The sequence below is a fragment of the Mustelus asterias genome, chromosome 2 (genome assembly GCF_964213995.1).
Source record: "Mustelus asterias chromosome 2, sMusAst1.hap1.1, whole genome shotgun sequence".
In the NCBI taxonomy this organism is placed as follows: domain Eukaryota; kingdom Metazoa; phylum Chordata; class Chondrichthyes; order Carcharhiniformes; family Triakidae; genus Mustelus; species Mustelus asterias.
Genome location: NC_135802.1, coordinates 9,193,928 through 9,218,750, shown reverse-complemented (window position 1 = coordinate 9,218,750; position 24,823 = coordinate 9,193,928). Strand labels below are relative to the sequence as shown.

The window sequence follows — 24,823 nt, the reverse complement described above, 5'->3', positions numbered from 1 at the left end:
AGTGAAGAAATTCCTCCTCTATCTCAGTTCTAAATAGCCTGTCCCTTTATTTTGAGACTGTGTCCACTAGTTCTAGAGTTACCAGCCAGGGAAAACATTATCTACAGCCACCCTGTCAAAATTCTGTAAGTTTCAATGAGATCACCTCTCATTCTTTGAAACTCTTTTGGAGGATACAGGCCAGTTTCTTCAATCTCTCGTTGAAGCTTGTACAGGACGTCCTGTGCTGAAGTGCAGTGTGCAGGCAGAGATACTTGAGCTAGTAAAGCAATGTTTGTTTTTTTTCTCATGGGTGATGGCACTGCAAACTGTTTTGCAGTCTACAAGAAGACTGGCTATTACGTTACAAAACATCATTGAAGATGTGGACAGTTTCTGACCCTCCTTGCAGTTCTGCTACTTTGACCAGATGCTGATGCAGACCTATTTACCTCGAAAACAATCATTTAAAACTTCAAAATCTTTAAACTGTGGAACCATCTTGATGGTTTCACTGTTTGCTTGGTATAAATTGAGAACACAACTGTAGACAGCCTTAACTAGACAAAGCTCCCGGTTCTGTAATAAGATACAACAACACACAGGTGCAGAACACCGTAACAGATGTAACTTTATGTAAAATCTTTGCAAATATTATGCAAATAGCTCATTAGCAGAATCACTTGTATTAAATTAAACATTGGCTATTAACAAGCATGCATATTAAAGCAACATGCATTAACATTCATTTCTGTAGAAATGTAGTAACTCTCCTGAGCTGAAATCTGCCTTCCCAGTTCTGGATTCCCTTATATTCATTAACTGCTCTGTAGGTTCATTTTCTGGTGGAACTGTTCTTTAGAAAAGAGCCCCCTTTGCAGCTCTTCATTCAGAAATCATCTCCAATGCCAGGTGCCATACTGGGCCCTAAAGAGGACCACAGCCCTGGTTTGGTTTCCTGTCTGCTGACTTGCTTGATCGCAGCCAGTTAGGAAAGCTGTAATTGATCTCTCGAGCTAGGGTACAGAAATAAAAAGACTGCTGGAGTTAGCAGTCCTGTTAGATTAGGATGTGTGAGATTTGTTGAAGTCTTTTAAGGAACTATTGATAAGGCTGCAGGATAGGCATGTGCCTGTAAAAAGGAAAGATAGGAAAGGTAGGATTCGAGAGCCGTGGATAACCAGGGAAATTGAGGATCTGATTAAAAGGGAGGCGTACGTTAAGTCCAGGCAACTGAAAACAGATGGAGCTCTGGAGGAATACAGAGAGAGTAGGAAAGATCTCAAACGGGGAGTTAGAAGGGCAAAAAGAGGTCACGAGATGTTCTTGGCAGGCAGGATTAAGGAGAATCCTAAGGCATTCACGTCAGATCAGCCATGATCTTATTGAATGGCGGGGCAGGCTCGAGGGGCTAGATGGCCTACTCCTGCTCCTATTTCTTATGTTCTTATGTTCTTATTCTATTCATACGTTAGGAACAAAAGAGTTGTCAGGGAGAAAATCGGACCTCTCAGGGACAAAGGAGGGGAATTATGCTTAGAACCCAAGGGAATAGGGGAGATCCTAAATGAATACTTTGCATCGGTATTCACGAAGGAGAGGGGCGTGTTAACCGGGAGTGTCTCGGAGGGAGGTGTTGACCCGTTAGAGAAAATCTCCATTACAAGAGAGGAAGTGTTAGGTTTTTTAGGGAACATTAAAACTGACAAAGCCCCAGGGCCTGATGGCATCTATCCTCGACTGCTCAGGGAGACGAGAGGTGAAATTGCTGGGCCTCTGACGGAAATCTTTGTCGCTTCTTTGGACACGGGTGAGGTCCCTGAGGATTGGAGGATAGCGAATGTGGTCCCGTTGTTTAAGAAGGGTAGCAGGGATAACCCAGGAAATTATAGGCCAGTGAGCTTGACGTCCGTGGTGGGGAAGTTGTTGGAGAGGATTCTTAGAGACAGGATGTATGTGCATTTAGAACGGAACAATCTCATTAGTGACAGACAGCATGGTTTTGTGAGAGGGAGGTCGGGGCTTACAAATTTGGTGGAGTTTTTTGAGGAAGTGACAAAAACGGTTGATGAAGGAAGGGCCGTGGATGTCGTCTATATGGATTTCAGTAAGGCATTTGACAAGGTCCCACATGACAGGTTGGTTAAGAAGGTTAAGGCTCATGGGATACAAGGAGAAGTGGCTAGATGGGTGGAGAACTGGCTTGGCCATAGGAGACAGAGGGTAGTGGTCGAAGGGTCTTTTTCCGGCTGGAGGTCTGTGACCAGTGGTGTTCCGCAGGGCTCTGTACTGGGACCTCTGCTATTTGTGATATATATAAATGATTTGGAAGGTGTAACTGGTGTAATCAGCAAGTTTGCGGATGACACGAAGATGGCTGGAATTGCGGATAGCGAAGAGCATTGTCGGGCAATACAGCAGGATATAGATAGGCTGGAAAATTGGGCGGAGAGGTGGCAGATGGAATTTAATCCGGATAAATGCGAAGTGATGCATTTTGGAAGAAATAATGTAGGGAGGAGTTATACAATAAATGGCAGAGTCATCAGGAGTATAGAAACACAGAGGGACCTAGGTGTGCAAGTCCACAAATCCTTGAAGGTGGCAACACAGGTGGAGAAGGTGGTGAAGAAGGCATATGGTATGCTTGCCTTTATAGGACGGGGTATAGAGTATAAAAGCTGGAGTCTGATGATGCAGCTGTATAGAACGCTGGTTAGGCCACATTTGGAGTACTGCGTCCAGTTCTGGTCGCCGCGCTGCCAGAAGGACGTGGAGGCATTGGAGAGAGTGCAGAGAAGGTTTACCAGGATGTTGCCTGGTATGGAGGGTCTTAGCTATGAGGAGAGATTGGGTAGACTGGGGTTGTTCTCCTTGGAAAGACGGAGAATGAGGGGAGATCTAATAGAGGTATACAAGATTATGAAGGGTATAGATAGGGTGAACAGTGGGAAGCTTTTTCCCAGGTCGGAGGTGACGATCACGAGGGGTCATGGGCTCAAGCTGAGAGGGGCGAAGTATAACTCAGACATCAGAGGGACGTTTTTTACACAGAGGGTGGTGGGGGCCTGGAATGCGCTGCCAAGTAGGGTGGTGGAGGCAGGCACGCTGACATTGTTTAAGACTTACCTGGATAGTCACATGAGCAGCCTGGGAATGGAGGGATACAAACAATTGGTCTAGTTGGACCAAGGAGCGGCACAGGCTTGGAGGGCCGAAGGGCCTGTTTCCTGTGCTGTACTGTTCTTTGTTCTTTGAAGCTATAGTTTGAGTAGTTTCAGCCCTTGTAACTCTGAGATAATGCCTTCAGGGGCTGCACATCATTGACTCCAAATGGACTAAGCCTCAACATGAGCTGTTTAAGTATATTTGTGATCAGCCACAACAAACCAGGGAGTACAACTGTGGAAGCATTTAAAAAATATATATATTTGTACTACTTGAATTGACTTTCTCTCACATCCTAATCTAACAGGACTGCTAACTCCAGCAGTCTTTTTATTTCCGTACCCTAGCTCAAGAGATCAATTACAGCATTCCTAACTGGCTGCAATCAAGCAAGCCAGCAGACAGGAAACCAAACCTGGACTGTGGTCCTCTTTAGGGCTCATTTGTACAACATCTTTTGGGATATCCTAATGGTCTTTACTAATTGAGTACTTTTGAAAAGTAGTCAAGTGTTTCCACTTGTGGGGAAGAGCAAAACTAAAGATCACCAACATAAGATAGTCATCCATACATTAAATGGGGAATTGAAAAAAAAGCATCGCATAGATGCCTTTTAAAGAGAATCTAGAAAAGCATATGGGGAGAAGGGAATAAAGAGTTATACTGGATAATTAGATGAGGGAGGTCATGGAACCTTTACAGATTAAAGGGGAGGAGGTGCTCGCTGTCTTGAGGCAAATCAGAGTAGATAAATCCCCAGGACCAGACAGGGTATTCCCATGGACCTTGAGGGAAGCTAGTGTTGAACTTGCAGGGGCCCTGGCAGACATATTTAAAATGTCAGTATTCACGGGGGAGGTGCCGGATGATTGGAGGGTGGCTCATGTTGTTCCGTTGTTTAAAAAAAGTTCCAAAAGAAATCCGGGAAATTATAGGCCAGTAAGTTTGACGTCGGTGGTGGGCAAGTTATTGGAAGGTGTGATAAGGGATAGGATCTGCAAATATTTGGATAGACAGGGACTTATTAGGGAGAGTCAACATGGCTTTGTGCGTGGTAGGTCATGTTTGACCAATCTATTAGAGTTTTTCGAGGAGGTTACCAGGAAAGTGGATGAAGGGAAGGCGGTGGATGTTGTCTACCTGGATTTCAGCAAGGCCTTTGACAAGGTCCCTCATGGGAGGTTAGTTAGGAAGGTTCAGTCGCTAGGTATACATGGGGAGGTAGTAAATTGGATTAGACACTGGCTCAATGGAAGAAGCCAGAGAGTGGTTGTGGAGGATTGCTTCTCTGAGTGGAGGCCTGTGACTAGTGGTGTGCCGCAGGGATCGGTGTTGGGTCCATTGTTGGTTGTCATCTATATCAATGATCTGGATGATAATGTGGTAAATTGGATCAGCAAGTTTGCTGGTGATACAAAGATTGGAGGTGTAGTGGACAGTGAGGAAGGTTTTCAAAGCTTGCAGAGGGATTTGGACCAACTAGAAAAATGGGCTGAAAAATGGCAAATGGAATTTAACGCAGACAAGTGTGAGATATTGCACTTTGGAAGGACAAACCAAAGTAGAACGTACAGGGTAAATGGTAGGACTCTGAAGAGTGCAGTTGAACAGAGGGATCTGGGAATACAGGTACAGAATTCCCTAAAAGTGACGTTACAGGTGGATAGGGTCGTAAAGAGTGCCTTTGGTACATTGGCCTTTATAAATCGGAGTATTGAGTATAAAAGTTGGAGTGTTATGGTAAGGTTATATAAGGCATTGGTGAGGCCAAATTTGGAGTATTGTGTACAGTTTTGGTCACCTAGTTACAGGAAGGATGTAAATAAGGTTGAAAGAGTGCAGAGAAGGTTCACAAGGATGTTGCCGGGACTTGAAGCTGAGTTACAGAGAGAGATTGAATAGGTTGGGACTTTATTCCCTGGAGCGTAGAAGATTGAGGGGAGATTTGATAGAGGTGTATAAGATTTTGATAGGTATAGATAGAGTGAATGCAAGCAGGCTTTTTCCGCTGAGGCTAGGGGAGAAAAAGACCAGAGGGCATGGGTTAAGGGTGAAAGGAGAAAAGTTTAAAGGGAGTATTAGGGGGGGCTTCTTCACACAGAGAGTGGTGGGAGTGTGGAATGAGCTGCCGGATAAAGTGGTAAATGCGGGGTCACTTTTAACATCCATGAACCCGTCCAAGTTTTTCTTAAATGAGAGGGGTGTGGAGGGATATGGTCCAAGTGCAGGTCAGTGGGACTTGGCAAAAAATGGTTCGGCACAGCCAAGAAGGGCCAAAAGGCCTGTTTCTGAGCTGTAATTTTCTATGGTTCTATGAGAAAGGAGATTGACTGGAGTGTAAATACTGGCATGGACTGATTGGTTTGAATGGCCTATTTCCATGCTGTATATTCCAAATGACTTGTATTGATTGAAGGATAAATATTGGCCAAGACTTTATGATAACTTTGCAGGCCATGTGATCAGGCCAGACCCTATGGAGAGGCTGCATGGGAAGCCGAGCCAATCTGGAGCAAGGGAGTGCATCTTGGGATGGGGGAATCCTCAGATGGAGCCAGGGGGAAGAGATTAGACTTGTGCATTAGTTCTGTCAGAACTGTCAGTTAATGGGAAATTGCCGTGCACAGTTAGAGGGGGAGGATAGTGATCATCAAAGCCAAGAAGAAATGGGTACAGAGCTTCTTAAAATGCTGTTAATTGGGAAGATTGAGCCATTTGACCCAGAAGTTGAGAGCTGGTGGCAATATATTGAAAGGTTGCACCACAGTGGATGAAAACGTGATACTAAGTCTGTAGTTCACAAGCTTACAACCTAATAAGGAGCCAAACATCACATGACACTAGAAGCCTACAATCTTTTAAACAGATGGTGGAATTGGTCAAAGGCCATTTTCACCTGCAACCTTCAATCATCACGTTTGGGTGCAAGTTTCATACTGTTATGAGGGAGCTAGGCGAGGCCATCTCTGGGTTCATGGCCAGATTGAAATGGTTAGCAGAGCACTGTGAATTCTGCCCAGCTTTGAGGGTGATGTTTGGTCTGTGGGATCAACCAAAAAAGCTGCTGGCTGAGAATAAAGTCTCTTTGGAAAAAAGCTGTAGAGATGGCCCAGGTGACTGAATGCACTGAGCAGGGTGTGCATGAATTACAAGACATGCCCAATGAGGTGAACCATTTGTTAAACTTTCCCCCCTCACCTTGAACCTGTGCCCCCTTGTAATTGACACTTCCACTCTTGGAAAAAGCCTCTGACTATCCACCCTGTCAATGCCCCTCATCATTTTGTAGATCTCTTATCAGGTCTCCCCCTCAGCCATCGGTATCCTACAAGAACCAAACCGCACAGTTACCAATTCTAGCGATTGAGGGTCACAGACCTTGTTTCATGGGTCGAGACTGATTGGAAAAAGATAAAACTGGACTAGCTGGAGATATTGAATGACAAGGATGGAGGTTTTCAAGAGCTCCTGTGCAGATGCTCAGTTTTCAGAAGGAACTGGAACAAACAACAGCGGCTAAAGTCAACACATTTTTGAACGCTGAGGTTGTCTAAATTTTTTCTGTTTTTGTTTTAGATTCCAGCATCTTGGGATTCCTAAGGGGCTTGACAGGGAAAATGCTGAGAGGATGTTTCCGCTTCTGGGAGAGTCTAGGTCCAGGGGGCATAGTCTTAGAATAAAGGGATGCCAATTTAAGACTGAGATGAGGAGGAATTCCTTCTCTTAGAAGGTTGAAACTCTTTGGAACTCCTTTCCACACAGCTATGGGGGCAGAATCATTGTGTATATTTAATGCTGAGATAGAAAGATTTAAAGGAATCAAGGACTACAGGAAAGTGGATGTGAGGAATGTTGGATCAGCCACGGTCCTATCGAATGGTGGAGCAGGCTCGAGGGGCTGAATGGCCTACTGTTCATATTGCTTATGGTCTAACACAATTGCATTGTCAGTAGGCCATTGTTGGAGCTCCTGTCTTACTCCTCTACACCTATGATAAAAGGCAGCTGCTGATAAAGCTGAGAATTTGTTTAAATTCTGTCCTTTTTTTTTCCCCCTCTTTCTCTAGGTTATTGGTCAGCTAAAGTCATCTTGTAGTGACCTTTCCGAAGAGGAGCTTGCCAAACTTGGGGTATCCTTATTCAACTGTCAAGCTGCTGCTGAAAATCGTCGAACTTACCCTTGCACTGCAGACATGGTAATTTTATTGGGTTATTTTAATTTTTCCTCGTGAGGGGAAGGAATATTGGCAATCAAAATACTCCAGTCTGTTGGTAGTTACATCAGGGGTTTGGTTTAGCCCAGTTGGCTGGATGGCTGGTTTGTGATGCAGTGATGCCAACAAAGTGGGTTCAATTCCTGTACCAGCTAAGGTTATTCATGAAGGCCCTGTTTTCTCAACCTTGCTCCTTGCCTGAGTGTGGTGATCCTCAGGTTAAATCACCACCAGGCAGCCTATGGTCATGTGAGACTAGGGTGACTTTACCCTACATCAGTGTGCTGTGCTCTTGAATAGTGCGATTGAACTGTTGTATTTTCACGTGATTAATTTCCAGTCTCTCTCGAACACTCAGCAGAACCAGTGTGGACACTCCTGCATCAGTGGACTTGTGCTATTCTTTAAATAATGTATATTTTTGAGACTAATGGTGGCAGAGAACATAGCAAGACTGGTTACTGTTCAAAAAAATGCTGTTAATCTTTTCTCTTGTGACTTTTTAATGTTCTCCATAAAGTCAGTTGGTGAAGAATAGAACTGGAGTCAATCTTAATACATTTTTATTTTTGGAGTTACATTTTGCATGCATTCACATGTTTCTATTTTTTGATTTGATTGATTATTGTCACATGTATTGGTATACAGTGAAAAGTATTGTTTCTTGCGTACTATACAGACAAAGCATACCGTACATAGTGAAGAAAAGGAGAGAGTGCAGAATGTAGTGTTACAGTCATAGCTAGGGTGTAGAGAAAGATCAACTTAGTGCGAGGTAGGTCCATTCAAAAGTCTGATGGCAGCAGGGAAGAAGCTGTTCTTGTGTCGGTTGGTATGCGACCTCAGACTTTTGTATCTTTTTCCCAACGGAAGAAGGTGGAAGAGAGAATGTCCGGGGTGCGTAGGGTCCTTAATTATGCTGGCTGCTTTTCCAAGGCAGCAGGAAGTGTAGACAGAGTCCATGGATGGGAGGCTGGTTTGCATGATGGATTCGGCTACAGTCACGACCTTTTTGTTTCTCAGGACTTGAATGGATGCACTGTTAATACCCATTGTCAGCATACAATAAACACAATTAATATCATGTTCCCCTCCTGCAGAAACATCTTCAGTATAGAAAGGGGTGTTCATATTTAATACCATAGACATAGCTTGTTTTAAATTCGTGTGCTGAGTGTATGAGTGACAAATTTGATTTTTATTTTAAAGTCTTGCAATGTGGTTCCCTTTCTCAACCAACTGCTAGTGTTGCCTCTAGAGTTACCTTTCCCTGCACTATTTCATCTACCAACACAGAGCTTAATTCAGTCCTCAACTCTGACTTCACTTAGCAGTGTCCCTGGCAAATCTTGGTTATTTATCTTCATTCCGTCTTGCCAATCCTCCTTTGCAGCCTAGTATTTTACAAATTTCCTGTACTTGTCTCGTCTTTTGTGCATGGTTAGAACCATATAATCCCTACAGTGCAGAATGAGGCTATTTGGCCCATTGAGTCTGCACTGACCACAATCCCACCCAGGCTCTATTCCCGTAACCCCACGTATTTATCCTGCTAGTCCCCTGACAGTAGGGTCAATTTAGCATGACCAATCCACCTAACCTGCACATCTTTGGACTGTGGTGGGGGGGAAACCGGAACACCTGGAGGAAACCCACTCAGACATAGAGAGAAGGTGCAAACTCCACACAGACAGTGACCTGAGGCCAGAATTAAACCCAAGTCCCTGGCGCTGTGAGGCAGCAGTGCTAACCACTGTGCCACCATGCCACCCCAGGCATTTCCTATTCTGTAGTTTTCACTTTCCCTTCTGTTTCCACTTGTGATGCACACAGTAGCTCATTTTATGAACCATCAGATAAAATGGCTGAAGGTGATTGGAGTAACTGTTGCAGGAACGGAGCCTGATTTTTGTGTATGTCAGATAAATCTGCTATTAATTTAATGCTTTATTCTTCCTGTCATATCCGGTTGACCCCTAGACATTAGCTGAATGTACAGCAAATATGGACCCTGACACCTGGAATGCATACCACATAGTCAGTAACCGGGCACGCTCTGTGTGCTACGCCACCCGACAGCAGGATTTCAAACGGAGGACCGAGGTGACAGTGAACTCGCTGGTGGTTTCAGCTTCCAGTCAGTTAGAAGCCATGAAAATGCTGAAGGTAATTGTGTTCTCCCTGCACTCTCTCTGTAACCACACCTCAGTGAAGGCACCTTGGTGTTTTTCTATCTTTTAAACGCACTACTGTAATCTCTGTTTTTAAATGGCATTAATATTGGAATCAAGATTGGTTTGATCCTGATGTTTTAAATCATTTAGCTCAATTGATTGAACTTTGGTAGGTTTTTGGGCCTGTGAGAGAGTAGCTCTCTTATTACTGACTAGTTAAAAGACTACTCGCTGGTTTCCCAGCTGTTAACCGGTCTTGCTGTTTATAGAAGTCATCATAAATTCCCTACAGTGCAGAAGAGGCCATTCAGCCCATCACGTTTACACTGACTCTCTGACAGAGTATTTTACCCCCTTCTATCCCTGTAACCCCACACTTTTTTTTAATCATGGCTAATCCATCTAACCTACACATCTTTGGACACGAAGGGGCAGTTTACCATGGTCGCTTCATTTAACCTGCACATCTTTGGATTGTGGGAGGAAATTAGAGTACCTGAGGGAAACCCATGTAAACACGGTGAGAGCGACCAAACTCTACAGTCACCCAAGGCCAGAGTTGAACTTGGGTCCCTGGAGCTGAGAGACAGCAGTGCTAACCACCTCACCATGTCTAACCACATATTAACTGGAGCCATAAATACTGTACCCTCTACAGAGTAGAGGGTATGTTCTCCCCGTGTCTGAGTGGGTTTCCTCCCACACCAAATATGTGCGGGTTAGGTTGATCGGCCATACTAAATTACCTCTTAATGTCAGGGGCATTAGGAGGGTAAATATGTGGGGATAGGACAGGACCTTGGTGGGATTGTTATCTGTGCAGGCTTGCTGGGCCAGATGGCCTCCTTCTGCACTGTAGATTTGGCAGAGGGTCATCTGGACTCGAAACGTCAGCTCTTTTCTCTCCTTACAGATGCTGCCAGACCTGCTGAGATTTTCCAGCATTTTCTCTTTAAATTCAATTAAAGCTAGTATCCGTGATGGTGGCCATCCTTGTTAATTGTTATAAAATCCCATCTAGCTCTAAATGTCCATTAGGGAAGGAAGTCCAGACCCATGGTAATGTCTGCCACTCAGTTCAAAAGCAATTGGGGATGGACAACAAATACTGGCCTTGTTGGTGATGCCCACATCCAACGACAGAATAAAGAAAAAGTTATCTCTTTATGATAGGATGGACAAAAAGAGCTTCGAGATCTGACTGCTTCGTCACTGGAAAAGGTTGTTAAGAGTCAGAATGAGTTGCTGGAACAGCAGGAGCAGCTTCAGGGTGGTCAGCAAGATCTGGAGTCCTCCATTATTGGAAACCTGGAAAAGTTGACCAAGGAAAAGGAGCTCATTGCTAGTGGGCACCGGCAAGTTGCCAAGCTGATTGAGGGCATCACGTTAACAATGGGTAAGTTCACTCCGATCTATTGCAGAGGGCTGTGGATGTTTAGCTGAGTATATTCAAAACCTGTGAGCGATAGATATTCGGATAATTCTGAGGGATATGAAGATAGGGCAGGAGTGCAGGTAGATTAGCCATGATCTTATTAAATGGTGCAGCAGATGATTGTTATCTTATTATCCAAAGATCTACTGTATAAAAGAGAATTCCAGAAGCACTTGAGTCAAACCTCATCTATGAAGAGCGAAAGAGTTAATGTTTCAATTTGTTGATCTATTTTCTTCCCTGTGGAAACCTCTGACGGCCCAGCCCTGGTTGAACATCTGTATTGCACTTTCTAACAGGCTGACGATAACATATTTGTGTAGAATCTTGGCCGTTAAGTTGCACCTTAAACATTAGAATGTTAACCAACAAGTTAAATTATCTATATCCCTCAAAGTCTGCAAAGGGATATAGATAGTCGAAGTGGGTGTACTCCATCTGCCAGACCCTCGCCCAATGTTGGTAAATGTGAGATCATCCATTTTGATAGGAATAACAGCAAAGTGGACTATTATTTAAATGGTAAAAAATTGCAGCATGCTGCTGTGCAGAGGGACCTGGGTGTCCTTGTACAGGAATCTCAAGGTGTTGGTTTGCAGGTGCAGCAGATAATTAAGGCGGCAAATGGAATTTTGTCCTTCATTGCTAGAGGGTAAAAACAACGAGGTTATGTTGCAGCTGTATAAAGTGCTGGTGAGGCCACACCTGGAGTACTGTGTACAGTTTTGGTCTCCTTACTTGAGAAAGGATATACTGGCATTGGAGGGGGTGCAGAGGAGATTCACTAGGTTGATTCTGGAGTTGAGACAGTTGGCTTATGAGAAGAGACAGAGTAGACTGGGACTATACTCATTGGAATTTAGCAGAATGAGTGGCATCTTATGAAACGTATAAAATTATGAAGGGAATAGATAAGCTAGAAGCAGGGAGGTTGTTTCCACTGGTGGATGAAACTAGAACTAGGGGGCATAGCCTCAAAATAAGGGGGAGCAGATTTAGGACCGAGTTGAGGAGGAACTTCTTCACACAAAGGGTTGTGAATCTGGAATTCCCTGCCCAGTGAAGTAGTTGAGGCTACCTCATTGAATGTTTTTAAGGCAAAGATAGATACATTTTTGAACAGTAAAGGAATTAAGGGTTATGGTGAGCGGGCGGGTAAGTGGAGCTGAGTCCACGAAACGATCAGCCATGATCTTATTGAATGGCAGAGCAGGCTCGAGGGGCCAGAAGGCCTACCCCTGCTCCTAGTTATGTTAAGCTCCTATGTTTTGCTATTTTTAAAATATTAATGAGTTAAATAGCAAAGAACTGTCATACAGATTTGAATTGGTTTTTACTGTGCAGGATGCAGCATGCTTATATGGTGGTAGTAGTAGTAGTGGAACTCTGCATGACCCTAAAAGCTGGTTAGATGGAAAGGATGCAGCAAATATGAGCAACTGGTATTTGTATAAACCCTGACTTCTCCACAGCCAGCAAATGCTGATCTGTGTTACAATTGAGTAGAGAAATGACACTTTGCACACAGCACAGGATATTTTCCATTTTGGCTGAAAAGCAAACGGGAGAGGTATTGGTTTAGACTGACCTCTGACAGGCAGCATTCTCATCACTATTATCAATGTTTGGGGGGGGTGTGAGGAATTGTGATCAAGTGTTAATAACACTCTGGTATGTTCTTGTCCTTTCTGTCAAAAGCAGCCAGGAAATATCAGCGTCTGTATCAACTTGTTTCAGTTTTGCATCTAGGCAAACCTGGGCGGCACAGGGAGAAATCTTACTGTGGATCTGTAATATTCCAAAGTGTTATACATGAACTGCACAATTTATAAACCCATAAATAGCATTGAGTTAAATTAAAAATCTTCTTTTTGGTATTGTAATGAGATGTTTACAAAATATCAGGAACACTCTCTTCAAAATAGTGAACAGGATTGTTACATCTGCCTGAAACATTTCCATTCTATAGTCTCCTTCACAAAGGAAACAGCAGGTCCACTAGCTTGTGCTGGAGTAACAGTTTGAACCTGCAACCCTCCTGACTAGAGTGAAAGTGTAACTAACTGAATCTACAGGGAGAAAGGGATTTCTTTCTTTGTGGAAACCTCTGACTGTCCAGCTCTAGTTGGATATTTATTGTACTCTAGAACAATGCATGAGCATTGCAAAAATTCTAAACTGTGTTAGCTAGAAATTGCCTCTTTTCTGGGACTGGTTTTGGTTCCTTTCTAGAATGTTGGTGCCAGTACTTAATTCACTTAATTACCAGAAATGGCACCAGCACAGACGTTGTAACTATCTGGGAATACTGAACAAGCTGGAATGTGTCTTGTAACAGGTCTTTAAAATAAAGGAGGCTTTGACAGGGTAGATGTAGGGAAAATGTTTCCATTTGTGATGGGGAGGGGTGGAGTGTTCAAAACAAGGCCTCACTAATCAATCCAATAGGAATTCTGGAGAAAATTCCCCAGAGTAGTGAGAATGTGGAGCTCACTACCACATGGAATCGTTGAAGAGACTAGCATTGATACATTTAAGGGGAAGCTCAATAAGCAGATGAAGGGAATAGCATGAGGAGAAAGATCGTTCAGTAAGCTTTGCTTTATCTATGTATTTTAGAAAATGTCAGTAGACAATTGGCTCACCAGGACTCGGAGCTACAAGAAAGTCATCAGGCAATTCTAACTGACCTGCTGGAGGTCCGGGCCCGTGCTTATCAGGTGTACACCAAGCTGGGTAAGTTAGCTACTGTTTTTTGGAGTACTGAAGCTTGTGGGTGAATACTTCACTGCCTTTCTAAAATGCTATGTAAGGTGAAGGTTGAAGACATTAAATGAGGGCAGTTACAGATATCCAATAGGCTGCTTTGTGGAATACCACATCTGTATCATTTGGGATTTCCAGTAGTTAGATCAATTGGTTATTAAAAGCATTACTGTAAGTCATAGAATCCCTACAGTACAGAAGGCGGCCATCCGGCTCATCAAGTCTGTACTGACCACAATCCCACCTAAGCCCTATTCCCACAACCCCACACATTTACCCTGCTAATCCCCCTGACACTAGGGTCAATTTAGCATGGCCAATCGACCTAACCTGCACATCTTTGGATTAATTACTGTAAATTTCCAATGGCTGCCTTTTGCTGGCGTCTCCATTCAAGAGCACTTCTTTTAAAACTTAGTGAGCATATTTTTAAAGTGAGTACTCTTCCTGCTTTCGTAGAATCCCTACAGTGTAGAAGGAGGCCATTCAGCCCATCGAGTCTGCACCAACAACAACCCCACCTAGGAACTATCCCCGTAGCCCCACATATTTACCCTGCTAATCCCTCTAACCTACGCATCCTGGGACAGTAAGGGGCAATTTACCATGGCCAATGCACCTAACCTGCACATCTTTGGACTGTGGGAAGAAACTGGAGCATCCAGAGGAAACCCACGCAGACACTAGGAGAATGTGCAAACTCCACACAGACAGTGACCCAAGGAATCGAACCTGGGGCTGTGAGGCAGCAGTGCTAACCACTGTGCCACCATGCCTTAGTGAAAAACGTGTACTGTCTGATCTTCACCAGCATCTTTCGATCAACTGAACAGCCAGGTAAGAATATCAGTGTTGTGTTGATTGATGCAAGACCAGGCAGTAACCTCCAATACTATAAATTGGCTAAAGTGAGGTAGATCACTTTAATCAGGAGTGTGTTTAAGGTGCTGAAGAAACTAGGGAAACCCTTGAAGATTTCTGATTTGGCTGACAACCCGCCTGTACCTCAGCACTATTTAATTATTTTAATCTACAAAATGGATCATAGTCCAGACATCTTCAATATACACCAAACCTCAAGCACTGGAGGAAGGAAAGTAATTCTAATGGTCACAGGCATCTCATTGAATCATAGAACAGAAAGAAGCTATTTGGCACATTGGGGCTGTATTAGTTATTTGAAGGCAATCTAATCTTCCCACTTCTCTTTTCTTTACCCCATATCTCTAACTTTTTTCCTACAAGTATTAGTTTAATTCCCTTATCGAAGATTGTTGCTGTAACTATATTCGTATTTGATGTGTATCTGATGTGTATTTCAAATCCTGAACAATTGCATTTAGAAATATTTCCTCACGTCACCTCTTTTTGGCCATTCACCTTTAAATCTGTATCTGGCTATCGATCCTTCGGCCAGTGGAAGCAGGTTCTGAACCTATCAAATCTCCTAAACCTCTGCCCAAAGGAGAATAATCCCTGCTTCTCCATTATTGTTATGATCCAACCATAATCTCTTCCGAACTCTCTCTGAAGCCTTCACATCCTTGCTAAAGCATGGTTTCAAAAATTGGCAATGATACTCACTCCAGCTGGAGCTGAACGAGCATTTTATATCTGTTTAGCATAACGTACTGGCTTTTGGAGTCCATACCTCCATGTGTTCACCATCCCAGTTGATGCTATAACTGGTCGGGAAGATCCCAGAATGGAACCCTGGCTCAAAAGACCATAACAAGACTTTTAATTAGAATCATAGCATTCCTACAGTGACGAAGGAGGCCATTCAGCCCATCAAGTCTGCACTGACAACAATCCCACCCTATCCTTGTAACCTCGCGTATTAACCCTGCTAGTCCCCTGACGGTAAGGGACAATTTAACATGGCCAATCCACTATGTGTGGCACAGTGGCTAGCACTGTTGTTCATACCCCTCCCCACTGTTGTTCACCATTGCTGTGGAGACTGAGCAGCCTGGACCTTAATTTGTGGAATTTGCTGCCTAATCCTGCCCATCTCTTTATCCTTATTTCCACCTTTCAAAGCTTTCTCTCGACCCCTTTCCTCTACTAACTTTCTAATCTGTCGTGGATTCTGCTATTGTTTTTCTGTTTTGCTGGGTTTGGTGGAAGAATGCCACAGCCTGAATGTAAGCTATTATTGTGTTGTAAAATTATTTTAACAGTATGTGGTTTTGTGATCTATTTGGGTACTTTGAACTTTCCATTTTTTGTCTGTCTGAAGCTCTGTCAAGGCTTTGAGGTGTGAACCTTCAGGTGACACCTCAACATTTACTGCAAGGTATGCGTCATAGTCAGAGAGGTTTATAGCATGGAAACAGGCCCTTCGGCCTAATTTGTCCATGCTGCCCTTTAGCCCCTAAGCTAGTCGCAATTGCCCGTGTTTTGCCCATATCCCTTTATACCATCTTACCCATGTAACTGTCTAAACGCTTTTTAAAAGACAAAATTGTACCCGCCTCTACCACTACCTCTGGCAGCTTGTTCCAGACACTCACCATCCTCTGTGGAAAAAATTGCTCCTCTGGACCCTTTTGCATCTCTCCCTTCTCCCTTAAACCTCTGCCCTCTAGTTTTAGACTCCCCTACCTTTGGGAAAAGATATTGACTATCTAGCTGATCTATGCCCCTCATTATTTTATAGACCTCTATAAGATCACCCCTCAGCCTCCTACACTCCAGAGAAACAAGTCCCAGTCAATCCAGCCTCCTCTTATAACTCAAACCATCAAGTCCTGATAGCATCCTAGTAAATCTTTTCTGCATTCTTTCTAGTTTAATAATATCCTGAGGGACAAGATTTATAAGTATTTAGAGAGGTTGAGTATGCTCAAGAATACTCAGCATGGCTTTGTCAAAGGCAGATCGTGCCTTACGAGCCTGGTGGAGTTCTTTGAAAATGTGACTAAACACATTGACGAAGGGAAAGCGGTAGATATGGTTTATATGGATTTTAGCAAGGTGTTCGATAAGGTCCCCCATGCAAGGCTTCTAGAAAAAGTGAGAGGGCATGGGATCCAAGGGGCTGCTGCCCTGTGGATCCAGAACTGGCTTGCCCAAAGGAGGCAGAGAGTGTGTATAGATGGGTCTTTTTCTAAATGGAGGACAATCACCAGTGGTGTGCCCCAGGGATCTGTTCTGGGACCCTTGCTGTTTGTCACTTTCATAAATGACCTGGATGAGGAAGCGGAGGGATGGGTTGGTAAGTTTGCTGATGACACGAAGGTTGGTGGGGTTGTGGATAGTCTGGAGGGGTGTCAGAAGTTACAGAGGGACATAGATAGGATGCAAGACTAGGCGGAGAAGTGGCAGATGGACTTCAACCCAGATAAATGCGTAGTGGTCCATTTTGGCAGGTCAAATGGGATGAAGGAGTACAATATAAACGGAAAGACTCTTAGTACTGTGGAGGATCAGAAAGACAACAAAGAACAAACAAAGAACAAAGAACAATACAGCACAGGAACAGGCCCTTCGGCCCTCCAAGCCCGCGCCGCTCCCCGGTCCAGGATTGAATCCTGAATCCAGGATCCCCGCCCAATTTTCCAGCCTATCTACATACCAATATCCTATCCACCGAGCTGTCCCTCACAGCTACGATGCTTTGTTCATTACAACCTATTAACTCACCCCCACCCCCCCATTCCAGACCATGTGATCTCCAGGGAGAGGCGAAAACCCAGAGTGAAAAACCCCAGGGCCAATGTGGGGAAAAAAAATCTGGGAAATTCCTCTCCGACCCCCTGAGGCGATCGAAACGAGTCCAGGAGATCACAATGGCCCTGATCGGAAAATGCTTCCCAACCCGTCATTTCCACTTCCACGAACACCATATGAATTCCCTGCCCCCGAGACAGGTTCCCAACTATCCGCAGTCTCGCTCTGTACTGGCACCAGCAAGATGATCATAGAATGAAGCCTTGAAACGAGAAACAAGGAACAATTAGCCCGCGCCGCTCCCTGGTCCAAACTAGACCACTCTTTTGTATCCCTCCATTCCCACTCCGTTCATATAGCTGTCTAGATAAGTCTTAAACGTTCCCAGTGTGTCCGCCTCCACCACCTTGTCCGGCAACACATTCCAGGCCCCCACGACCCTCTGTGAAATATGTCCTTCTGATATCTGTGTTAAACCTCCCCCCCTTCACCTTGAACCTATGACCCCTCGTGAACGTCACCACCGACCCGGGGAAAAGCTTCCCACCGTTCACCCTATCTATGCCTTTCATAATTTTATACACCTCTATTAAGTCTCCCCTCATCCTCCGTCTTTCCAAGGAGAACAACCCCAGTTTCCCCAATCTCTCCTCATAACCAAGCCCCTCCATACCAGGCAACATCCTGGTAAACCTCCTCTGTACTCTCTCCAAAGCCTCCACGTCCTTCTGGTAGTGTGGCGACCAGAACTGGACGCAGTATTCCAAATGACCTTGGGGTCCGGATCCATAGGACTCTAAAATCGGCCCCTCAGGTGGAGGAGGTGGTTAAGAAGGCGTATGGTGTGCTGGCCTTTATCAATCGAGGGATTGAGTTTAGGAGTCCGGGGATAATGATGCAGCTATATAAGACCCTCGTCAGACCCCACTTGGAGTACTGTGCTCAGTTCTGGTTGCCTCATTACAGGAAGGATGTGGAAAAGATTGAAAGGGTGCAGAGGTGATTTACAAGGATGTTGCCTGGATTGAGTGGCATGCCTTATGAGGATAGGCTGAGGGAGCTCGGTCTTTTCTCCTTGGAGAGACGTAGGATGAGAGGAGACCTAATAGAGGTATATAAGATGTTGAGAGGCATAGATCGGGTGGACTCTGAGGCTTTTTCCCAGGGTGGAAATGGCTGCTACAAGAGGACACAGGTTTATGGTGCTGGGGTGTAGGTACAGGGGAAATGTTAGGGGGAAGTTTTTCTCAGAGGGTGGTGGGCGAGTGGAATCGGCTGCTGTCAGTGGTGGTGGAGGCAAACTCAATAGGGTCTTTTAAGAGACTCCTGGATGAGTACATGGGACTTAATAGGATGGAGGGTTATAGGGAGGCCTAAAAGGTAGGGATATGTTCGACACAACTTGTGGGGCTGAAGTGCCTGTTTTGTGCTGTAGTTTTCTATGTTTCTATAATAGGGTGACCAGAACTGTACACAGTATTCCAAGTATGGCCTTACCAATGTCTTGTTCAACTTCATCAAGACATCCCAACTCCTGTATTCAATGTTCTGACCAATGAAATCAAGCATGCCGAATGCCTTCACCACTCTGTCCACCTGTGACTCCATTTTCAAGGAGCTATGAACATGTACCCCTCGATCTGTTTGTTCTGTAACTCTCCCCAACACCCTATCATTAACTAAGTCCTGCCCTGGTTCAATCTACCAAAATGCATCACCTCACATTTATCTAAATTAAACTCCATCTGCCATTCGTCAGTCCACTGGCCCAATTGATCAAGATCCTGTTGCAATCCTAGGCAACCTTCTTCACTGTCCACTATGCCATCAATCTTGGTGTCATCTGCAAACTTACTCATCTGCATGCCTACTAAATTCTCATCCAAATCCTTAATATAAATGACAAATAACAGTGGATCCAGCACCGATCCCCGAGGCACACCACTGGTCACAGGTCTCCAGTTTGAAAAACAACCCTCTACAACCACCCTCTGGCTTCTGTCATCAAGCCAATTTTGTATCCATTTGGCTACTCACCCTGGATCCCGTGAGATTTAACCTCTTGCAACAACCTACCATGTGGTATTTGTCAAAGGCCTTGCTAAAGTCCATGTAGACAACATCAACTGCACTGCCCTCATCTATCACCTTGGTCACCCCTTCAAAAAACTCAATCAAATTTGTGAGACATGATTTTCCACTCAAAGCCATGCTGACTTGTCCTTAATCAGTCCTTGCGTCCCTAAATGCCTGTAGATCCTGTCTCTCAAAATACCTTCCAACAACTTACCCACCACAGATGTGAGGCTCACCGGCCTGTAGTTCCCAGGCTTTTTCCTGCAGCCCTTTTTAAACAAAGGCACAACATTTGCCAATCTTCAGGCACCTTCAGACTATTGATGATTCAAATATCTCTGCTAGGGGACCTGCAATTTCCTCCCCACCCTCCCACAATGTCCTGGGATACACTTCTTCAGGCCCTGGGGATTTACCTATCTTGATGCGCTTTAAGACTTTCAGCACCTCCTTCTCTATAATACGTACACTCCTCAAGACACCACTATTTATTTCCTCAAGTTCCCTAACATCCAAGCTTTTCTCAACAGTGAATACTGATGAGAAATATTTATTTAGGATCTCACCCATCTCTTGTGGATCCGTACATAGATTACCTTGTTGATCCTTAAGAGGCTCTACTCTCTCCCTAGTTACTCTTTTGCCCTTTATGTATTTGTAGAAGCTCTTTGGATTCTCCTTTGCCTTATCTGCCAAAACAGTCTCATGTCCCCTTTTTGCCCTCCTGATTTCTCTCTTAACTCTACTCCTACACCCTCTATACTCTTCAAGGGATCCACTTGATCCCAGCTGCCTATGCATGTCATGTGTCTCCTTCTTGACCAGGGCTTCAATATCCCAAATCATCCAGAGTTAGTTTTTAACAATTAGTTTTAACAATAAGAAAAAAATATTACACATAAACAATACTCCTTTACTCCCCCTTACCTTAACAAATATATACAGGTTTTAAGATTAACACAGGCAACAAGTATATTTGAAGCTACAATGGTCTTATTGGTATGCGCAGTTCCTTTTCAGCATGCAAGTTGGCTGTGGTCAAATACACAGTCCTCTCTGAACCCAAGTTAGTGTCTGTGGATTTCTCCTTTGGATCCCCCCAGATGATTATTACATGATGTTCCAAACCCGACTCCCAAAAACACACTTTCTCGCAGTAATACTTTCATTTAGTGATTTGCATTCTGAAATCCATAGAACATAGAACAGTACAGCACAGAACAGGCCCTTCGGCCCACGATGTTGTGCCGAGCTTTATCTGAAACCAAGATCAAGCTATCCCACTCCCTATCTTCCTGGTGTGCTCCATGTGCCTATCCAATAACCGCTTAAATGTTCCTAAACTGTCTGACTCCACTATCACTGCAGGTAGTCCATTCCACACCCCAACCACTCTCTGCGTAAAGAACCTACCTCTGATATCCTTCCTGTATCTCCCACCACGAACCCTATAGTTATGCCCCCTTGTAATAGCTCCATCCACCCGAGGAAATAGTCTTTGAACGTTCACTCTATCCCCTTCATCATTCTATAAACCTCAATTAAGTCTCCCCTCAGCCTCCTCTGCTCCAGAGAGAACAGCCCTAGCTCCCTCAACCTTTCCTCATAAGACCTACCCTCCAAACCAGGCAGCATCCTGGTAAATCATCCTCTGCACTCTCTCCAGTACTTCCACATCCTTCTTATAGTGAGGCGACCAGAACTGCACACAATATTCCAAATGTGGTCTCACCAAGGTCCTGTACAGTTGCAGCATAACCCCACGGCTCTTAAACTCCAACCCCCTGTTAATAAAAGCTAACACACTATAGGCCGCCTTCACAGATCTATCCACTTGAGTGGCAACCTTTAGAGATCTGTGGATATGAACCCCAAGATCTCTCTGTTCCTCCACAGTCTTCAGAACCCTACCTTTGACCCTGTAATCCACATTTAAATTAGCCCTACCAAAATAAATCACCTCACATTTATCAGGGTTAAACTCCATTTGCCATTTTTCAGCCCAGCTTTGCATCCTATCTATGTCTCTTTGCAGCCTACAACAGCCCTCCACCTCATCCACTACTCCACCAATCTTGGTGTCATCAGCAAATTTACTGATCCACCCTTCAGCCCCCTCCTCTCCACCTTTTCCAAAGGACTCTTTAAACAAAGCTTCTGCTCTGTTTCTACCAGTGAATCCATTCCAAGTTTTGCACCAACCTCATTAGGATTTTTTTGTCTTAACTGGTTTTACTTTGATTTGATTTATTATTGTCATATATATTTGTATACTGTTAAAAAGTATTGTTTCTTGTGTGCTATATAGACAAAACATACCGTTCATAGAATACATAGGGGAGAAGGAAAGGAGAGTGTGCAGAATATAATGTTACAGTCATAGTTATAAGAGTTAGAGTTGAGTTTTAAAAGCATAGAATAAGAGTAAAAGATAGAATTATAGGATATGTTGGGGATAGCTCACAAGAAGTTGCCACACTCCAGGACCATCTTGAACAGGCACACATTCTGATATCTAACTGCCAATTGCTCCACAATTATAAGATGCAGGGGCAGAATTAGGCCATTTGGCCCATTGAGTCTGCTCCGCCATTCAATCATGGCTGATAAGTTTCTCAACCCCATTCTCCCGCCTTTTCCCTATAACCTTTGATCCCCTTATTTATCTCTGTCTTAAGTACACTCAATGTCCTGGCCTCCCCAGCCTTCTGTGGCAATGAATTCCATAGATTCACCACCACCTGGCTGAAGAAGTGGCCTCCTCATCTCCGTTTTGAAGGGTCATCCTTTTATTCTGGACGCGTAGGTTAGAGGGATTAGCAGGTAAATGTGTGGGGGTAGGGCCTGGGTGGGATTGTGGTTGGTGCAGACTCGATGGGCCGAATGGCCTCCTTCTGCACTGTAGGGTTTCTATGATTTCTATGATTTCTATTCTGAGGCTGTGCCCTCGGGTCCTAGTCTCACGTACTAATGGAAACCTCTTCCCCACATCCACTCTATCCAGGCATTTCAATTAATGTGTCTCAAACTGCAGTAACATATCATGAACCTTAGAACCACTTAAGATATCTTTCTGACTTCTCATTAGCCAGCTCCTTTTCAGTCCTTAACTTGAAATGAACAGTACCTGGTTCTCACGGTTCCTCTTTCTTTTAACTTAAACTTCCTGGAAACTTCTCTTAATTTCTCTAGTTTCCTCAAGCAGCTGTCCTTTAGATTTTTGGCACTGGCTTTCTTAACCATTACTCCATTGTATGGTCTTTCTTGTAGCAAAGCTGAGAGAGAGATTTTTGATTTGATTTATTATTGTCACATGTATTAGTATACAGTGAAAAGTATTGTTTCTTGCTGCCTGTTACTGGCCCTGGCTTCCAGCTAAAAACTAAAGAACCAAGAAAAGTTTGTTTTTAATAGGGCCTCTAGTTGCTAAGCAACTATACTTATTCTTCATGCTGTAGCTCTCTCTAAGTACTATAGAATCCCAATTGGAAGCGAAACCAGCCTTCACACGTAAGAACACTTGTCCAGCATAAATCTAACTGCAGTTCCCTTCCAGGCACACAGTTAAACCCACCTAAAACTATACCTCATTTCTAATGTTTACCCATACAAATATAAATCCATTAACCTATTATCCCATATGCTTCATGAACTGTAATCAAAGGGAACATCTGGAGCTCAGTACCAGTTCATGACATTTTAATGATGTACATATTTGAACCCCCAAGTTTCATCAAATCTCTACTGTTTCTAGCTTTTCTGCATTGAAAAAGAACCATATTCTATAATTTTAGCTCCAAAGTGAATGACCTCTCATTTACCTACAGTGGAATTCAGTTGTCATAGATTTATCCGTTCACTTAATCGATTTAAAAAATATATATTGCAGATTCGAACCTGGCTTTATTTTCTGCTCACCAGTCCCAGACTGCCATATATTATGATCAGTTAATGGAAAAGTTGCAGAAGATGAACCAGACTGTGGGCATGGTGATGTACATGATTGACCACCTTGAACTCGGAGTAAGCCAAAGGCTGAACAGCATTCAGCACTTCCTGAGCTGGACAGGTAAGGAACTGATTGGAACTTTAATTGGACTGTTTACTTCAGTAACCCCTGTTCCTTTTTGGGTGCAGTTGTTCACCTGAAGATTTAAAAAATCTTATTCGTGTGAACACAGTCTTATTAGGATAAGTCCAAGAGTGGAGTTACTGATTATTCATTTCAATGCTCTTTGTGGAAGGGGTGTACTGTGTTAAAACAATAACTTCTACATTCACCTGCATAAGTGGTTTAAGATGCGGTATTGTTAATTTGTTTAAAAAATTCTTCCATGGGATTTTGGAGTCGCTGGCTGGGTCAGCGGGCATTTAAGAGTCAACCACATGGTTGTAGAGTCTGGAATCACATGTAGGCCAGACCAGATAAGAACCACAGATTTCCTTCCCTGAAGGACATTATAATGGACAATGGTCTCTTTAGACTTTTAATTAATTAAAATTGAACCCAGATCCCCAGAGCATTACCTGTGATCTCTAGATTACTAGTCCAATGACAATAGCACTCTGGGTCCTCTGTGAGGTATAAGGCACTGCCTCCCCAGGTAAAGTGGCTTCTGATGGAGATGCATAATGAGGTGTTTGAAACCAAGTGTAATCTTACAGTGAAGTTGAGTTAGTGGCCAATTGAGATAAATTCCCTTGTACACAGTTAGAATTGGAGCTGGCACTTGTCATAGAAGTGCACCCTCAGGCCAGTGGTGGGGCACAACTTGGAGTGCAGTTCTAATGGGATAGATTTACATGGGGAACTTCTATTTGTAAATGTGAACACAAGTTATTGTGGGAAGATTTTCCAGGAAAATGTGTAGCTGTAAAATTTCTGATACATTTTGATGCTGATTTGCAAAAGGGGGAGTGTGTGCTCTGAATATTGCCGTCCTATTAACAACTGCAGCATGTACTGTAGTTAGGGATATGATTTCCCACTCTGGATCCTCTGTGTGAGGTATAAGACACTCCACAATGAGCATCCAGAAAGAAGCAAGAAGTTATCTGATCATGTATAGGTATTTTGGAACATAGCACCTAATGATTCAGGTCCCTCCACTGCTCCTCCTGTTTAGTCTGGCAGCTTCTAATCTGCCAGTTGTACTAATTCAACAAAGACTAGTGACTGATCACGGACCTTCCAGTTCTGCATGACTCTTCGGGCAGGATTTTATGGCCTCGCTCGGGGGGTGAGACCGGAAATTCCCACCTGAGGTCAATGGAGATTTCCGTTGTTGGACCCGCTCCGATTCCGTGGCGGGTGGGGTGGTAGGATTCTGGTGGTT

General features: G+C 43.9%; 1 protein-coding gene across 1 annotated transcript in view; it reads left to right on the top strand.

The window, feature by feature from the left end:
• bmb (brambleberry) overlaps positions 1-24,823 on the top strand; it is a 54,945-nt gene that overhangs the window by 15,725 nt on the left and 14,397 nt on the right. The window contains exons 2-6 of the mRNA XM_078231176.1: positions 7,215-7,343; positions 9,342-9,527; positions 10,709-10,931; positions 13,590-13,706; positions 23,377-23,556. Of these exons, the coding sequence (XP_078087302.1) occupies positions 7,215-7,343; positions 9,342-9,527; positions 10,709-10,931; positions 13,590-13,706; positions 23,377-23,556 (835 nt within the window). The remainder of the gene's footprint in view (positions 1-7,214; positions 7,344-9,341; positions 9,528-10,708; positions 10,932-13,589; positions 13,707-23,376; positions 23,557-24,823) is intronic.